This window comes from Lissotriton helveticus, chromosome 12 (genome assembly GCF_964261635.1).
Source record: "Lissotriton helveticus chromosome 12, aLisHel1.1, whole genome shotgun sequence".
In the NCBI taxonomy this organism is placed as follows: Eukaryota; Metazoa; Chordata; class Amphibia; order Caudata; family Salamandridae; genus Lissotriton; species Lissotriton helveticus.
This window is the reverse complement of record NC_136073.1, coordinates 66,739,871-66,756,634: the sequence shown is the minus strand read 5'-3', so window position 1 is coordinate 66,756,634 and position 16,764 is coordinate 66,739,871. Positions and strand designations below refer to the sequence as shown.

General features: G+C 45.5%; 1 protein-coding gene across 1 annotated transcript in view; it reads right to left on the bottom strand.

Annotated features, from left to right (window-relative positions):
• The window catches only part of LOC144797860 (uncharacterized), a 97,259-nt gene that overhangs the window by 42,365 nt on the left and 38,130 nt on the right, over positions 1–16,764 (bottom strand). The window contains exons 6-11 of the mRNA XM_078668663.1: positions 11,054–11,131; positions 9,601–9,762; positions 8,962–9,058; positions 6,443–6,666; positions 4,771–4,924; positions 1,880–2,088 (exon numbers count right to left, since the gene is read on the bottom strand). Of these exons, the coding sequence (XP_078524789.1) occupies positions 1,880–2,088; positions 4,771–4,924; positions 6,443–6,666; positions 8,962–9,058; positions 9,601–9,762; positions 11,054–11,131 (924 nt within the window). The remainder of the gene's footprint in view (positions 1–1,879; positions 2,089–4,770; positions 4,925–6,442; positions 6,667–8,961; positions 9,059–9,600; positions 9,763–11,053; positions 11,132–16,764) is intronic.

Below are 16,764 nucleotides of genomic sequence, written 5' to 3'. Positions count from 1 at the left end.
AAATTTAGTAAAGAGGCTTTAACACCAGTAGATATGCACAAGGTTGATACTGAGATGTGCATATTTTCATAGAAGTGCATTGATTTATCTTCTGCGGGTGTTCATATCACTGAAATCTGTCATGCATTCAAGCAGGAGTTATATTTATTGGTTAAACATGGAAATACACCAATTTCAGCTTCATTGTTCCACAAAACCCAAAATAAATATGGATACATACAGACAAAATTAGCAAAAATTAAATATGGATAAATACAGACAGAAATGTCACATTAAAGAGACATGAAACCGGGAGCCCTAATCGGATACCAAGGTTTGCGACCGGTCTCCTAGAAAACAGAGCTCTCAATATGTTCGCAAGACTAGACTGCTTTGTACAGACTCACGTACCTAGGGGTTCCCTTTGTTAATAAAGGGACCTGGGAAGATCCAAATTGGACAGGTCTTTTGCTGTAGCGATTAGGTTTGCTGCTAAACCTGGATCCAAACCCTAGAATGCAGCGATAGAGGTTTAGAAGTCCAGATGCATCTCGGTGACAATGTATGGAGCGGGTGTCTGGGGAGTTTCTAACAGCACGAAGTCTGGTCAGAGAAAGCCTTTGAAAAGGTTGCTATCCATCCCACTGGTGTACCCACCCATGCTGGCCATGCGGAATTGAGCTATCATGTCGACGACTGGATAAAACGTGCATCCTTCATATTATGGCTTTCTAGCTGACCAGAAACGATGGCTTGAGGATTGATACAGCTTGTGATAATCCATGGTTGACATACGTAAGGGATCAATAGGACGCTTGGAACTCTAACAACTCCCCTAGAATACCGGCTCGCCAACCAAAACCTGCGATAAAACTGAAATCCTTGCAATGATTAGGAGGAGAAAAAGAAGCCTCAAGTGTAAGAGAGGGGTGGCGGCTTACCAACTTTTAACCACCGCAAATTGTATGAAGCTCCACCTATACTTTGTGTCGAACCATCTAACAAGGTTTTGCGTCAACACTGCTCGCCTCCTGGTTTTCCATCTGAGAGACTGGTTTGGTAAAATAGGCTTTGTTCCATGCCCAGGTGATTCAGAGTTTGTACAATCCACAAAACACTTTACTGTAAACTATGAAGTACCGAGGAAACTTTAATTTATCCCCTCACTCAAGACATAGGCCATCTCTACCCTATTTACAACTTCCGCCGTCTGAACATTACATGGTAAACAGATTTCAGCTGTAGTGAGATTGAAAAATATGATGCAGTGCACAAACCGGTCTTGCGGAAAAGGATAGATTTTTGTATTGGATGTTTCTTATTATTTATGGGTGAGTTAGTTGAGCTGACCAAATGTTATAGGTTTTACACCCATGCTGCTTTAAGATTACAGATAGGACCTTCCCTAACTTGATGCACAAATCACTTTATAACCCGATTTTTAAAGTTTTGCCCAATTGTTGACACTTCTCGCTGAATCATGCGCGGATAGATTTTAGATTGTTTAATTTAAATTAACTTTTGACCGAACTCTCAAATTTAGCAAAGGAACTTGCAGTTGTAACAGTTTTAAATGAAATTGGGGTTTTTTTCTTAACCAAATAAATTTTTTTTTTGAGTTTTCAGGCATGCTTGGCATAAAACGGTCAAAACAATGAATAAAAAATAAAGGCCATAAACCCACTACTGTATTAGCTGGCCATGTCCATTGGTGGAAGGTGAAAGGGAGGCGGGGCATGAAAGGGAGGCGGGGCATAAAGTGGCAGTGGGAGGGTAACTTGAGGACAGTGGCAAGGGGGCATTGAATGTGCTGCTCCCTGAGGCGTTTAACAGTTAAAGGCACCCTCTGCTTTGGAAATCCCTAGCTCGCTGAATGATATAAGAGCGAACAAATGCCTACCGTCTTTTCCACCAGCGGATCCGGGAACGGCACCAGCAGAAAGATTGAGCTGGTCCCATTGCTGTTTGTGACGGTGGTCAGCTGGAAGCCCCTGTCGGCAGCCTTATCGGGAGTCCAGATTTGGCCATGAATGTTGAGGGTGGACACGGATACATCAGGAGGAAAGTTACCCAAACAGATGTTAAAATACTGCAATTCCGGAATAGTGTCTGAAAAAAACAGGAAGGAACCATAAGGACTGCAGCAACAATGGTACATGGTGCACATCAGTTCCATGGACAGACAAGCAAGCATTCCCAGTAGCAAGCAATAGAGCAGCACACATGCAAGTGATAATATAATCCGTTACAAGTCGTTACATCAGGCGTCGTTACACCACAACTAACAATACTTTGTGGTACTTTACTCCGCGGGCCAGGGAATATGTACCATACAATGCATGCACTTGGCATTTAAAGTTAACCCGAAAACATTTGGAGCACCTGAGAAACTGGAGGACCCCAAGTTGGACCCTACATGGACCTTCCAATAAGAGGTGCAGTACCAGCTACCGCCACAAGGTCTATTGAGCAGACTATCAAACAAGGTGCCCTGATGAAGACCTGCTCCCCAGACTCCACCAAAACTGGTAGCAGAGATGGTCTCCATGAAAGGAACTGGCAGTCAGTGCTTAATTTGTGCAATTGGCTGCAGGTGACCATCACACTCCATTTTGGATTTTTCAATCAGCAGACTGACCCAGATCAAGCGAAAGGAAGAGACACGTAAATAACTGGAAAAATCAGGGGCAAAAATGCTTGAAAGAACGACAAATATGGGCAGCATGGGTTTGGGGAAAAAAAGATGCTTCAAGTGGTTTGTGGTGGGAGAATCCCTTTATTTTGTGTGAAGCCTCCATACAGTAGCGCACAGCTCCAGATAGATTCCTGGAATGGACAGCTGTCGGATGCAATTTAGGAAGGGGATGAATGTTTGGGGAGTCACGGTGCAAACCGCAGGCCCTGGGACATTTGCAGATGCCCCAAGGTCCGCCCTAGTATGGCTCTGCAAACTGAGCTTCGTACTACCCATTGAGCACTGGACTCCGTGGCAAGGATAGTGGCCAGTCGGAGGCTTCTCCTGGTGGTAGTGTTAGGTGCATCCGGCTCTGAACTCCACAATCACCAATCAGTGCAATAATGGATGTACCAAGGGTTCAAGGTCCCCTTCCACTCCACGACTGGATAATTAGGTGCAAGAAATGGTACACTCTACCCCTCTTGTTCAGAGCTTGTGTGCCAAGTATTAGAGGCTTAGTCACACTAACTCAGCAATGAGAGTCCTATTCTCCTGCTGGTGGCATGATGAATGCTCTAGTTCACAGCAGTGCAGTTCACGGGGGGGGGGGGGTGCTTCAAGTTAGCGCCAAGGGTCACATGCTAATTCCAAGGTCACAGGGGCTCAACAGTGCAGGTTCTTCAGGCCAGAGGCACTCCGATTGGGAGCATGCCGCTTGCTCTTTCTACTCTGGTCAATCCCTATGCTCTGGGGTTAGCAGCTCCTGCTCGCCAGCCACCACTACTACTACTACAGCGTTGGAGCATCCTTCCCCGTTTGACAGGTCAGCTTCCAGGTGCTTCAGTACTGGGAGACGGAGACCGCTCTCTTTCAGGTCAGACTCCAGATAATGACCCTTCACTTCTGGGAAGCTGGCTGCTAGCCAGATACCAGCTCTGGTTGCACAGCTCTTCTCTGGGTACTCTGTGGGTCACCCCCTTATTTGGTCGCAGAACTCAGAAGTGTTACACGTGGGTCAGCAGCTTTTTGGTTTTGACAGATAAAGCAGACAGGCGGTGAGGATTCTCTGCACTGAGAACCAGTTGGAGTGGATTGGTTTTGTGTCCTTTCCAGGATGTCTTCCAGACAGTCTGTGTAGAGCGCGGCTCCAGACAGTAGGGTCGCCGACAGCTTGGAGTACCAAGAGGCTCGAAGAGGTGAGCTTTCTGCATCAACCACCGAATATGGATCTAGGAGAGATGTGACCACCTAAAAGACCATTCACACAATGAATAAGACCCTGAAGGCGCATTCATCACCTTCGTCTACCAAGGGACAGGTCTCCGGGAGACTAATCTGCAGCCGAAGGACCCAGTTTAATTTCTGAAGGGAGACCCATCGCCTCTTTTCCCCACTTCAGGGTCTAGTTCTCCTGGCTTCAGGAATGTCAGCGATACACTTCTATTGAAGTAGCATCATTATCTTCATCTTGTGCAGATGAAGGCTGGGGTTTCCAAAATGAAGCCTATTGTTCCCAGTTACTCTGGTTCACTCATACACAACGTACGCATCACATACATACACGCAAACATACATGTAATGGGACATTATTGCATCTTAGCAGAACAATTAGTGGGCATCCACTCCTGGGACAGACAAAAAGGTGGTCAAAGTTCGTGATTCACGAAACCGGATGCTACCAGCACCTCTCTGCGTGTTAAACCCTTGGCAGAGGATGTAGTGAACCACCAAAGAAACTGGGGCATGCTTCGTGTGCCCTCTGCAAGTCCAGTACCCTCACTCATAACAAGGGACAGGCCTGGGCGAAAACCAAAATATAAACCAGCACACCAGATGCTCTTAAGCTGGTCACTCGAGACTGGGTAACAGGACTACTTGCAGTATGCCCACCCCACCCATGTGCTGAGGGAGAAAGAATGATTGCTATGCTTCTCCCCAGCCCCCCCCAGACATTCCCAGATTTAGGGGTAACGATCTGGGGTGCAGTGGGAAAATGCATCTGGACAGGCATGACAAGTCAAACCACCCAAGACAAGTTCCTAAGTGTCTGACAGACCCCCACATCATCCCAGGCAGGACACCACTGCACACCAGGGAGCAGAGCCCAAACTCACAGTCAATAATGAAGAGGGGGTGGGGCTGGAACGGGGTAGTGATGGATTTATATGCAATGTATCTCGTGACGTCACTTCTCAATCCGCTCCAGATTCGTTCCAGTAACAGGTGGATGGTGTAGGCGGTACCATAAGTGTTATTCTGAATGTCGCTCTGCAACAATAAAAACAAAGTTACACTTGGACCAAGCCCCTTAGAATTGCCATAGGGTACCAAGTATGGACCATGGACAAGTTGAAGAACACAAATATAGGGGCATCATGGTTCCAGCAGTCCCAGATGTTCATGCATCAGCTAACTTTGGTTGAATCAATGGTACTAGAATACAGCCCCGCCTAGTGGAAAGAAACTTTCAAAAAGGAGGCAAAAGAAAATGTAGACTAGGGGCATACCAACCCTTGACTAGCACTGGAAAAGCTAACACTTCTGATCTTTGTGGTAGAGCTATTGCCTTTGCCAATGCTAGTTAACACCGGCATAAAAATGCATATGCCAAGACAGGTCTGGCAATTTGTAAGTGGTTTTCCGTTAAAGGATTCTCATTCCTAGAAGGCCGCCATGCATCATGATGATGCAAGCAAACATGTGCACGAGTCGTGATGCACACATCGCGACTTGTTACCAAGCGTCATGGCTTTGCTGCCAGTAGGGAGAAAAAGAGCAAACTAGTAGCAAAAAACTGTAAACCCAGCAAAAGCGCAAACGATCAAAAGTGCAAAGAATGAAGGACCGCCAATGAAAAAAAAAAAAAAGGGCAAAGGGGAAAAAGGGGGAAAAGTGAACAGAAAAAAAAGACAAGGGTGAAAAAAATGAGGAAAAGAAAAAAATGACCATAGGCAGGAAAAGGAGAGAGTTTAAAAAAAAAACGTTGTTTCCCCAAATACAAGCAACGTCAGCAGTGTCCGGATACAAGCAAGCCAACCAACAAGAATAATGCGGGACCTAAATGCTCCTGGGTGGGACAAACACGAATAGAGGAAGCCATTGAATCAAGAGCAGGGAAGTGAGACGGACCTCTCCAATCATGAGCAAAGGGCCAACTGAAAGCCCTCTATGTATTTTGAAAACCGGTCATGCCTGTAGTCGAGGCCGAAATATGGACTGTCTTGGTAGCCACCCTGAAATCTAGATTCTATGGTACAAAGTGGGGATGGTAGTAAGTGAGGAGTCCTTACGTCATTCATTCCGAGCCAGTCTCCGTGAAACTGTGGTATTTCACAAAGACCAGTCTACACACTACTGCCCCCTTCTGAAACTTGCACACCTATGCAGGCTGCCACAGATCTTAAACTATAGGGTTGAAACCTCTATCTTCATGCATTGTTCCATGAAATGCTAAAACTGGCCATGGTATCCCCTACGGTGTCGCCATGCGACACAATGAAAATCAAATTGTGCATCAACACTTGAACTGTTAGACAAGGGCTGGGCGAGGAGGTCTCTAGCCAAGGAAAGGTGATCCCATAAAGGAAACCCAAGCTGCTCCACAGATTCGGCATCGGAGAGTCATTTACCTCAATGTACCATTATATACCCAAAGCGAAAAAAGGGTCTACGAGTAAGGATTGATTACGGAGCAATCAGGTCGAGATGTGCTAGTAATGGTATAAGTCGTGCCAAGTGAAAAACATGCCTCTGAAGTCCACTATCCTTTGAAGAGCAGCTACTAACCTTAAACGTGCCACCGGGGGCTCCGATGGGCACAGTAATGCCCACAGCAGTAGCATTCATAGACAACTGGTAACCATTCTGCTGCACAGTCTTCGCTGAAATCAGCTTTCCATTTACTCCCATGGTGGGCCCGTTATCATTGTAATTTTTCAGGTCCAACACAATTGGTTGGAGAACGGCTGGCGTGAGCCAGGTCAACGAAGTGGGGGTGAAGAATGGCGGACCTGGAATAGAAAGTAATGGTAAATTACATTGATTAACCAGTCTCAAGCCAAAGAAAGGGCCAATAACCTACCCTACCCCCCCCCCCCAAAAAAAAAATGAAGACTGGACATTCTACTTGGTTTACTTCGGGAAGAGTATGCCACAGCATTCCCCGGGGCTGTAGGTGAAATACAGGTTGCAAAAAAGTGCCAATTTTTTATAGCACCCGGTCATCCAAAAATGCTTTCAAATTTGCAATAGCAAGAGGTATAGTGGTAACTCTGAAGATGGACATATATCAGGTTATTAGTTAATTATCGGGGTAGCTACCTTGGTTTAGCAATCTCAAAGCAATACAAAAGCTCCACACAATGTCCTGTACTAAATTTGGCAAAAGCCTTCTATCACTCTTAACCCCCACTACCCAAAAAAAACAAGTAGAGTAAAATCAAGCCTCATCAGTAATTAACACCTGACTTCTAAAGAAATGCCTCTGATGTGAAGGGCAGCTTCAGTTCATACCCTTTAACATTAGGACACCAACCAAATTTTTAACCCCTTGCATGCTTGTGACGGAACCGTTCCGTCACAAGCCTCGGGGGTGCTGGGCTTGTGACGGAACAATTCAGTCACGGCCCACTCGCCGCGCCTGCGCTGCGCAAATTCCACACCTGCGCTGAGCGTTCTATTGGGCGTGTGGGGCCGTGACGGAACCGTTCCGTCACAAGCACAGCTCACCCGAGGCTCGTGACGGAGCGGTTCAGTAACGAGCATGGGAGCGCCTTGCGGCCGCCCCGCCCCCTTAGCACTGCGGCTGAATAGCTGCCGCAGTGAAGGGGTTAAATTATGTCCCTTAATGTTAGGCCTCTACAACACTAGTTGCCTTATTTAGTTTCCATAAACTCGGAGGGGTTAAGGATGAACTTACTATTTTATGCTTTAGGAACATCACAGAATACCCCAGCTACCAGGCAGTGTTGGTTGGAAGGAAAAGGGTCAATTAATTTTTTTATTTACTTACCTTCCCAGCGGCCGCCTTTCCTCCTCCTATTTGGAGGAGAAAACAGGAAGCACCCAGGCTCTTGACCAATCAACGCTGCCTTACAGCAGCAGCATTGCAATTGGTCTGAGCACTGTGGTTTGGCACTCAAAGAGTAACTGTGAAAGCATTTCCTACGTTTTTTTCCTCCTTATGGACAAATAAATCTGCTTTAGACGCCTTTATTTTAAAAATATTAGATATTCAACTCGTTAGGGCATTTTTGTAGCACTAGAAATACCCCGCAAGTAACTACTAGTGATGAAACGGATACAACCGTAAGACTCAAAGTTTTATGATTGCACAGGACACCATGGGCAGAGGCAAATCATCCCAATGATTCGTTGCCAGATAGTAACAAGAATGCCCTTCCATCACAATTAAGTTTCAGGACCTGGCGTGGATACTGGCCAAGCGAGAAATTGTGAGTAATCGGAAGTCACTGGTAGGGTCCTTGAATAACTACATGAAGGAAGATTGAGAAATTGGTGGGTTGGGAGGCAAGAAGCCAAATATGGGGTTGGCAAACTAGATACAGCCCGGGTCCGGACAGGCTAGTAGAACGCTTCATAGCCCCTGAATCGATACCCTTGCCTACGGGAACCCCAACATAGCCCTTCCACTATAGCCCATCATGCAGGGATGCATATTTCAGACCGGCCAAAGGGATGAGGAGGTCCCTCCAGTAGATAACCATGGCCAACCCGCTCATCGACTCCTGCACTCGGACGACAACCAATGCCAGAGCATAAATTACTATATACTGGCTCATGGGAGTTGGGGGATTTCACTATTTGAGGGAGATTTTGCATGCATGGATGTTATAAGTACAGAATGCGGTCTCATGTACAATTGTTCACCCAAAAACGTAAATGATTTGCAAGACTCCCAACGAAATCTGTTTTCATAAAAATAAAAACCCTTCCATAAAATCCTTAGGTACGGGTCCAAATTAGGCTCTGTGGACCATGCAATGGATTTTAAATATGGACCTCTTCTGACCAGGAAGCAAGCGCAGATGTCCGGGAGGAGGAAGCAGAGGCGGTACAAGGAAGCCTCAGAGCCAGTCTGGCTGAGACTACCTGAAGATGCTGCATAAAATAAGCCAGATTTCCCAGACTGCGCATTGCCATAGTCAAGGCAAAACGTTGAACCACTGTTCTGAAAGTTTAAGGAAGAAAAAAACATATATAACTTCTAAGATGGAAACAATGGACAGCTGGTTGATAAACACCATTTAAAAGATACTCTTGTTATTGATTGATATTAAACTTACCAACTGGACAAGCCGTTGTGGTGTCCACTATGAGAATCACCCAGGGCTGCTTGTAGGACATGGTGGAGATGGTCACTTCCAGCGGGAGCTCTTGAACCTGCAACACAAGAGATGGGTCACCACAGCCCTTCAGCTTCAGGAACCTATGCCCCTTGAACCTGCATGTAGGAACATTTGACTGGATAACCATTGGCCAGTTAAACGGAGGCGAGGATGCGGCCTAACAGCTAGACGGTCAACCTCAAAGCTGGGGAGACATGTTCAAGCCTCAGCAGGGATGCACAACATCCTGCGATTCTGGGCAAATCACTTAATCTCCCCGTGCCCAACAAAATTAATGTGTCTGTAACACAACTGGTGCTCCGGTGCCTTCGTGTAGAGTTTGCACTATCCAAAACTAAAACAAATTCTGAACCTAACCAACCAATTAAAGTGCACATTTTGCAACATTCTAAGCATCAGGGTGTATTTTAAACTACATTATACTAAGACCTTGTTTATGCCCACACATTACCCAAAACAAGGCTCAAGAAGCATTATGGTCGCAGGCAGCCCCAGCTTCTCTTCCGCTAGCCCCACAGCAGCAGGGAGCCCCGCCACTCGGCTACCACCGAAGAGTAGAGTACGCGGAGGCCTTACCAGTGTGATCTGGGACTGTGGCGTGTTGTAGGGGGACCTCAGCATCACCCTGGTTGTGGTGGTCCTCACTTCATAGCCCATCTTGACGGCAGCGGTAGAGTTCACAGTGAGCACGGTCCCGTTGCGGAACTGAAAGTCAATGTACCAGTCTTGGGTGAGCACCTGCCGGAGGGAGTAAGAGGTTAAAGGCAGTTTTGAAGTGGATCGCCCTAGTTTTGGGCTCAGATCAGTAAATGTTGTGGCAGGGAAGTTACTAAATAAAGGACTACAAATAACTTTCCAGCAAATTTAATACGCCAAGCCAAATATTCTGAAACCAAATACACGCTGGGGGTATAGATGGTACAGTTGAGGAGGTGCACACAAACCTTCTGGAAAAGTGAGAACAGAATATAGATTCTGTTCCAAGCAGTGGGGTCCTCGCCAACAAGTAGGCCACGTAAGAAAACATGGTTGAGTTAGCCAAGAACTCTCCTCCAATGGGATTGGGATAGCTCTAGAAATTCCAGCCCCATCTCCAATGGGATTGGAGGTTCACAAACTTCCCTCTACCCCTCCTCCAATCAACTTGCAGGCAACCTAAGGTACTGCCCCATCCAGGAAGCCTAGGTGCAGCTCAAGAAACCCAGCCCAACAATATGATCAAGTAGATCCCCCCCCTACTCCATTGGGACCGATTACAGCTAATAACACGCCTCCCCTCCCAATCCATAGCCAAGACAATGGAAATGACAATATAGAATTGTTTAGTTTTAGAATCCCAACCTCCATATTGAGATTTTGGAATAACTTTAGGGTCGCATCATTCTGCAAATGGAATTTCTGGATGAGTGCATGATATATTTCGGTGATCGCTGGCTACCGACCACCTTGATGTTGACGTCCAGGAAGTCTGGAACACAGAGCAAAACCGTGGAAACACATTTTGGGAGCACGGCTTCATTTGAACAGACGCAAAGAGCTAAGTTGCAGACGCCTGTGCGGAAGGATAGATCTTACCTTCTTATTAGGGGCAAAGGCACTTCCCGAAGGGTAATATGAAGGCAATATATCAAAGTTTATATACCATGCAATAGTTACCACCCCATGGTACCAGGAGGTACCCACATGGCACCAGAAATGGGGTTACAGCTTCAAATGAAGGGGTGTTAGAGTCCCTTAACTCAAAGGGTACTCACTCCATAGGTGGAAGGGATAAAATATTTGGAAATATAAAGTGCAGGTCGTAGACCGTGACATCTGGTGCACTGGTGTTGCTCCTTAATTCTACTTAACGATCCCTACTTCAACCAACTTGTATGATGAAGCTTGAAGGGTAAGTTGGTCTTGAAGGATACGTTGGTCTAAGTCACTAGTATAGCGCTTCACCCTGGAGCAGTTACAACTTAGGCGCACATTAATCCATTAACACATATGAAATCCAGATATTACCCAGCATCCCCCTTTCACCTACCACAGGCCAGGAGCTCTGGCTGCCCAGGAGCAAATTCTCCCCGTCAAATGTGCGCGGCACGATTCGAGTCACCGACACCTGGAAAAGAAGAACACATTCGGTTTAAACTTGTGAACTACCAGCGGCCATCTTTACCTGGAGTCACTCCTGTCCAACTGTTCTGTGATCGAGTCCATTCCAATGCCAAGAAAATGTATTCAAAACTAACATTAAAAGCCTTTATGCACTTCTCAAAATCTTCCAGCACAATTTCTCGGTTCAAGAAAACTGACCAATTTCTGGTAATAAAAAGTTCTAGGTTTTGCCTCAAAAGTGGTCATTTCGTTGTATTATATTAAAACCTCAAAGCATCAGATTCCTGTAAAACTATGCAGTGTTTATACCCAATGTATAGTTTTTACACAAGACAAATGTGGACACCAGCTTGTGATAAGAACGTCAGACCGGGAGCAAGGGTTCCCTTTGATTCCATCAATGGAAACTAGATTAGAAAACCCTGGATTCGTTCCTTGTTCTAAACCCAATAGTCCATCAAGTCACAGGAATCTAGCGCGCCAGGTTAGAGGAAATTAAGTCCACTATCCACTCCAATATATACCTGTCCATTTTCAGCGAAAAGTCAAACCTCGACAAATCTGACCAAAAATTATTTGACTATCAGACTTTAAAAAGGTTAAAACATTGCCGAAATGTATAGCTGTTGATTTGGTTCTCACACAAATTCCTCACATCACTGTATGTAACGAGGTTATCAGCAAGGGTATAGCGCATGTCAACAATTCCTATGGCCTCATAGCACTGTGCAGCCTCGGGCACATGCTCCCATACAATTCTGGGGCCCCTCGCAGATCTGTCTGAGGGGGTCATGATGGGCTTCAAGTAGTACATTCTGGTTCATTTAAAAAGACCGCTTGAAATGAAGGGATGGTGGGCTTTGAGCAATAATTGGCCACGTAAATATCTTTCAACAGAATATAGACCCTATTTCACGCCATCACGTCCAGCTGCCATTTTAAGCTATCTTGGTGAGTAAGATTGAAGCACTTGAAATCAGATGGAGGAAACACAAAAAACAAAAAAAGATATGGAACAGTATGTCAATTACCCTGCAGTTGAAAAATGTCTGGAAAAAGTCTCACTGGGTCGATGGTTTTTAAAATTACTGGTTGCCAATTTGTTTTGAAATCTTCTGAAGTACAGCAAGAGTGAGAAGCAAGGCACTGACGTCATTTAAGGGTCGCCAGGAGACGCAGCTGCGACCCCTAACTTGCTCCTTGCGACCCCTGGCCTCAGATGGCAAAATCAGTGCCAGGAATATAGTGCCAGCTTCTCCTTACGTACCTTGGTTGGGCTCCGCTGATTTCATTTTTTGCCTTACACTAATAGTGAATATTAAATTAGGCACTATTATTGTAATAAAACGGAGTACAATAAGGTGGAACATGGCCTTCCCAGGGTACGGAGGGGATTAACAAAATGCTTTTAAAAGTCTAGTGAGCAGGACAGTGTTTACGTGAGGGAAAGTGTATGCAAGTGTGTTAAGGCCAAAGTGCGTGTGATTTCACTTCCACTACTCCTGGCACTTTGGTGAATTGATGCCGATAGAGCAGGGTAGTGTGAATGAGCATTGCTTCAGGTGTGAAGATTGAATAAAGTTAGTTCAAGGTGAAGACAATTTCTGTCAGTATCTTGTGAATAAACTTTCTGATCTCTGCAAAACTCCAGAAAATCCCCCTCTGCTCTAGATTCTCCCAGGTGAGCTTGAAGGTCCGCCCTTCTCTTTCCAGATGAAATTGAAGTAAGGAAGCAGTTTTTCACTGCAAGACATAAAGGGTAAAATACTTTACATTTATACTTCAAATGTAGTTATGCAGCAGGAGTATTTGGACTATAAATGGAGACCTCCGAGACAAGATCTTGGAAAGGAGGTGGTCAGTGAAGGTCAAAGTACCTTCACACTCCTTCAGAAGGAGAGGTCTCCTGCTCCCTGCGGATGGTCCGCGGGAGCAGAGAATGGTCCTGCGAGTCCGCTGGGACGTCTGCGCCACCGAGAGGGGCTGCGAAAGTGAATATATTGAATGAGGCATGTGACGGGTTAGTTAAGTTGATCACCAGGCCAGTGACAAAAGCAAAGTCGTGCCAGCTTGTAGTGAAGCTACTCATGACCACGCAAGACTGCTTTAGTTTGGCAGGCTGTGCACCACTCACGAGCCCAACTTTCAGAAAGTTCCCTCAGTTCCGAGCTGCTCATTCATTGCGGAGTTTAGAGAGCCAGGCCTAGATGTATCAAGCCTTTTGCGAATCGCAAAGGCCGAAATTCACAGAATTTCAGCCTTTGCGAATCACAAACTGTCTATTGGAGAAGTGTGGCTCAATGGTTAGAGCGGCAGACCCTGATGCAGAGGTCTAGCCCGGGACCGGGGTTCAATTCCCTGCCTCGGCGGGTCTTGGGCTCAAAATTCCACGGACCTGATAATTCTCGCCTCGGTGCCTATTCCAATCATGGAGTCCCACTCTGCAACCCTGGACAATAGCTTGCTTAATCTCCACAACGGCCCCCACAACGCTAAGGATGCCTGGCCTCCACCTTGGGGGTGCCCAGGAGTGGACACCTCACAGGGAAAGCCAGGATGGGTTCCACAGCGGTATTCGTACAAGCGCCTTGAGACCCTTGCGGGTGAGTAGTGCGCTATACAAGTATCAATTTACAATTTGCATGTTTTGGCATGCATCAAAAATTTGCAGTTTAAGGAATAGCAAAAATTTGCGATTCCTTAATTTGCCATAGCATTTAAGGAATCGCAATTTTGCGATTCCTTAAATGCTATGTATGTAGCATTTTTGAATAGCGAATTGGTTAAGAAATTGCAAATTACCACCAACTATGTTGATGGTAATTTGCGAATTCTTTAAAAAATGCACAATTTGCCATTTTTGAAGGTGGCATGTGTGCGTCACATGCCTATAGGGCATGTATGTGCGCCATATGCACACCCATGTACATTTCAGGGGTGCAGCAGGGTGTCCGAGACACCCCTGCACCCTTGAAATTATTCTCAATTTGCGATTAGCAAATTGCGAATAGCAAATTGAGATTAATTTCACAATCATTCCTATGGGCCTCCTGGCCCATAGGAATGAATGGGAAATTATTCCTTAAGTGCAAACTCGCAAATTGCAAATAAGGAAGATTAAGAAATCGCAAAAAAATAGCGATTTTTTACATACATCCCATTTTGCGATTCCTTAAAAAAATCGCTATTTAGAAATCGCAAAGGGGTATGTTGATACATCTACCCTCCAGATACCTAAAAAAAGTTGAGTGAGATGGTATTTTCACACTTTCAGCTGGATTTCCAGATCAGAGTATTCTCTGTTTTAGTCAAGATGAAGCAACTGTTAAAAATCATTAGAAGAGTCTGGAAGGTGTGAGAAAAGGCATAGGAGGAATCTCCTGATCATTCTACGTAAAAGGCCTCACCTGTAGAACTTTTGCCTTTGATGCAAACTAAGAACATTGAAAATTGTTTCACAAATAAACCCACCTAGGGAACCACCCAAGTGCTTAAATGGGAATCTGGTAAGGGATTATTCCCTCAGAGGAGGCACATGGGACAATATGGTCATGTCAGTTGGGGCCGCTCTTGCCTTGGATATGACCAGGAATTAGGTCTTTAATTAGATAAAAGTTTTAGGTTCTTCTCTTCATCTGGAACCAGTGGATACTCTGCATTAGATTGTTCTCAGCATTCATTTGCATAGAAGTGCCATCACGGATTACCAATCATCCCTCTGTACAGGAAACATCACTATTTCCTGCTAAAACCATCTTCAGAGAATACACTGAGGAAGAAGACTTCATGTCCCGTCATCCATCTGCACAGGAAGTGATCTCCCTTCACGCTCTCCCCCTACTTCATTCAACTCTTCAGGCTTCCCAAGCAAATGGCAGACAGACGAATGGACTGGTTTTGAGCCAGTTTAGGCCAGGAATGGCTTGGAGCCACAATCCCTGTTCCACTGAAATGTACAAGATGTAATCCTGTTTCTCATGGAATACCTCATACTGCTAATATCACACAATAGCCCCAGACCTAGACTACCCAAACACTTCTAGCAATCAAACACAGACAAAACCTTAGACACCAATCAACTATCACATACCCCAAACTACAGAAGAAATGCCCCAACTCAGGCTCATTAATGATCACTACACCTTTCTCAAGTTTAACTCCCTCTCCATCACAGAAATCCAGCTCATCTCTACATCCTAGACATACTTCTTCCACAGACTACTGCATTCATTGTGTAGACTACATACAAAGGAGAAGTCCTTACTGCCATCCAGTACGCCTGCTGGTCCTGCATCACAGACAAGCACTCCACTTTATGGAGCTGTTGACCTGCCATTCACCACTCTTAGCAACCAGACAGCCACCTTCCATCTCATCTACAGGCCTCCCGAGCACAGCATGGACTTTAGCAAATATGCAGATCTCACCGCAAACTGGTCCATCAGACGTGCCCTCATCACCCTCTTGGAGGACTTCAGGCTCCTAGAGGACACAAACTCCCCCTCAATCCACACAAGACTATCCACAACCTAAATAGACATACATGGAGCAGCAGGTCCTGCAACCACAACCAATGCACACTAAAAGGCACATCCTCAACCTTGCCTTTGTATCACCGACAATCCAAAACAGCCACACATCCCTGGATTCGACCAACCACGTCACCATTTCACTACCAGACATCTACCAAGAAGCCACGTTCAACCTAAAAGTGGAGACCAACCTTTCAGATCCTGCAAATACTTCCCTATATAGACAATCTACTGTGTGAAATCTCACCATATCAAGTTCATGTCAGATGTAAACTCCCTTCTAATAAATAAGCAACTTCAACATGTTTTTGGAAAACTAGGAACATCCTTTCCCCAATTAAAAAAAAAATGCAAGTAGAAGCCAAACCCCTCATCACCCTTGTACTCTAAACACCCACAGACAAACTATCCATTCGCAAACAGTAAAGAATAGACAGAAAAAATCCCACAGAACTTCAGAGGATGATGGGATACTGAAATCCTACTGTGCAAAATACAGACAGCTCATCAACTCAACCAAAGCATAGTACTATTCCAACACCATCAGTGAAGCCACTAACACAAGCAGAACACTAAGGCAGACAAGCATTTCATCAACCTCCTCCCAGACCCACCTATTCCTCATTCCACTGAAAAGTGGAATGACATTAACTTATTCAGTGAAACCAAATATTTGACAGCACACCATCAAGCGTGCTTCATCTTAGTCCCACCCGTTCCTGTACAGTCCCACAAAGGTCAACCTGCAAAGCCTCATCTCTTGCAGATTGCAGACATACTCCACACCCTCAGATCTACTTATGAAGAGGTTGTGCCCTAATTTAGCTAGAGATACACACCTCTACTCACCATTGTCAGTGCCTCCCTCACTAAAGGCATCTTCCTAGAAGCTCTCAAGAAAGACCAGATCCACCTTCTGTTAAAGAAAGCTAAACTAAGCTAGGAGGATGGCATCGCCAACTGCAGCCCCATCCCTCCTTTCATTCATTGTCGGGATCATTAACCAGTTAGTCCATGTTAAACTTCAAAATCACATTAATGCGAACCATCTCCTGCACAACTAACCTGGCCTCATGTCAGACTGCAGCAGGACGCCCATCTTTCA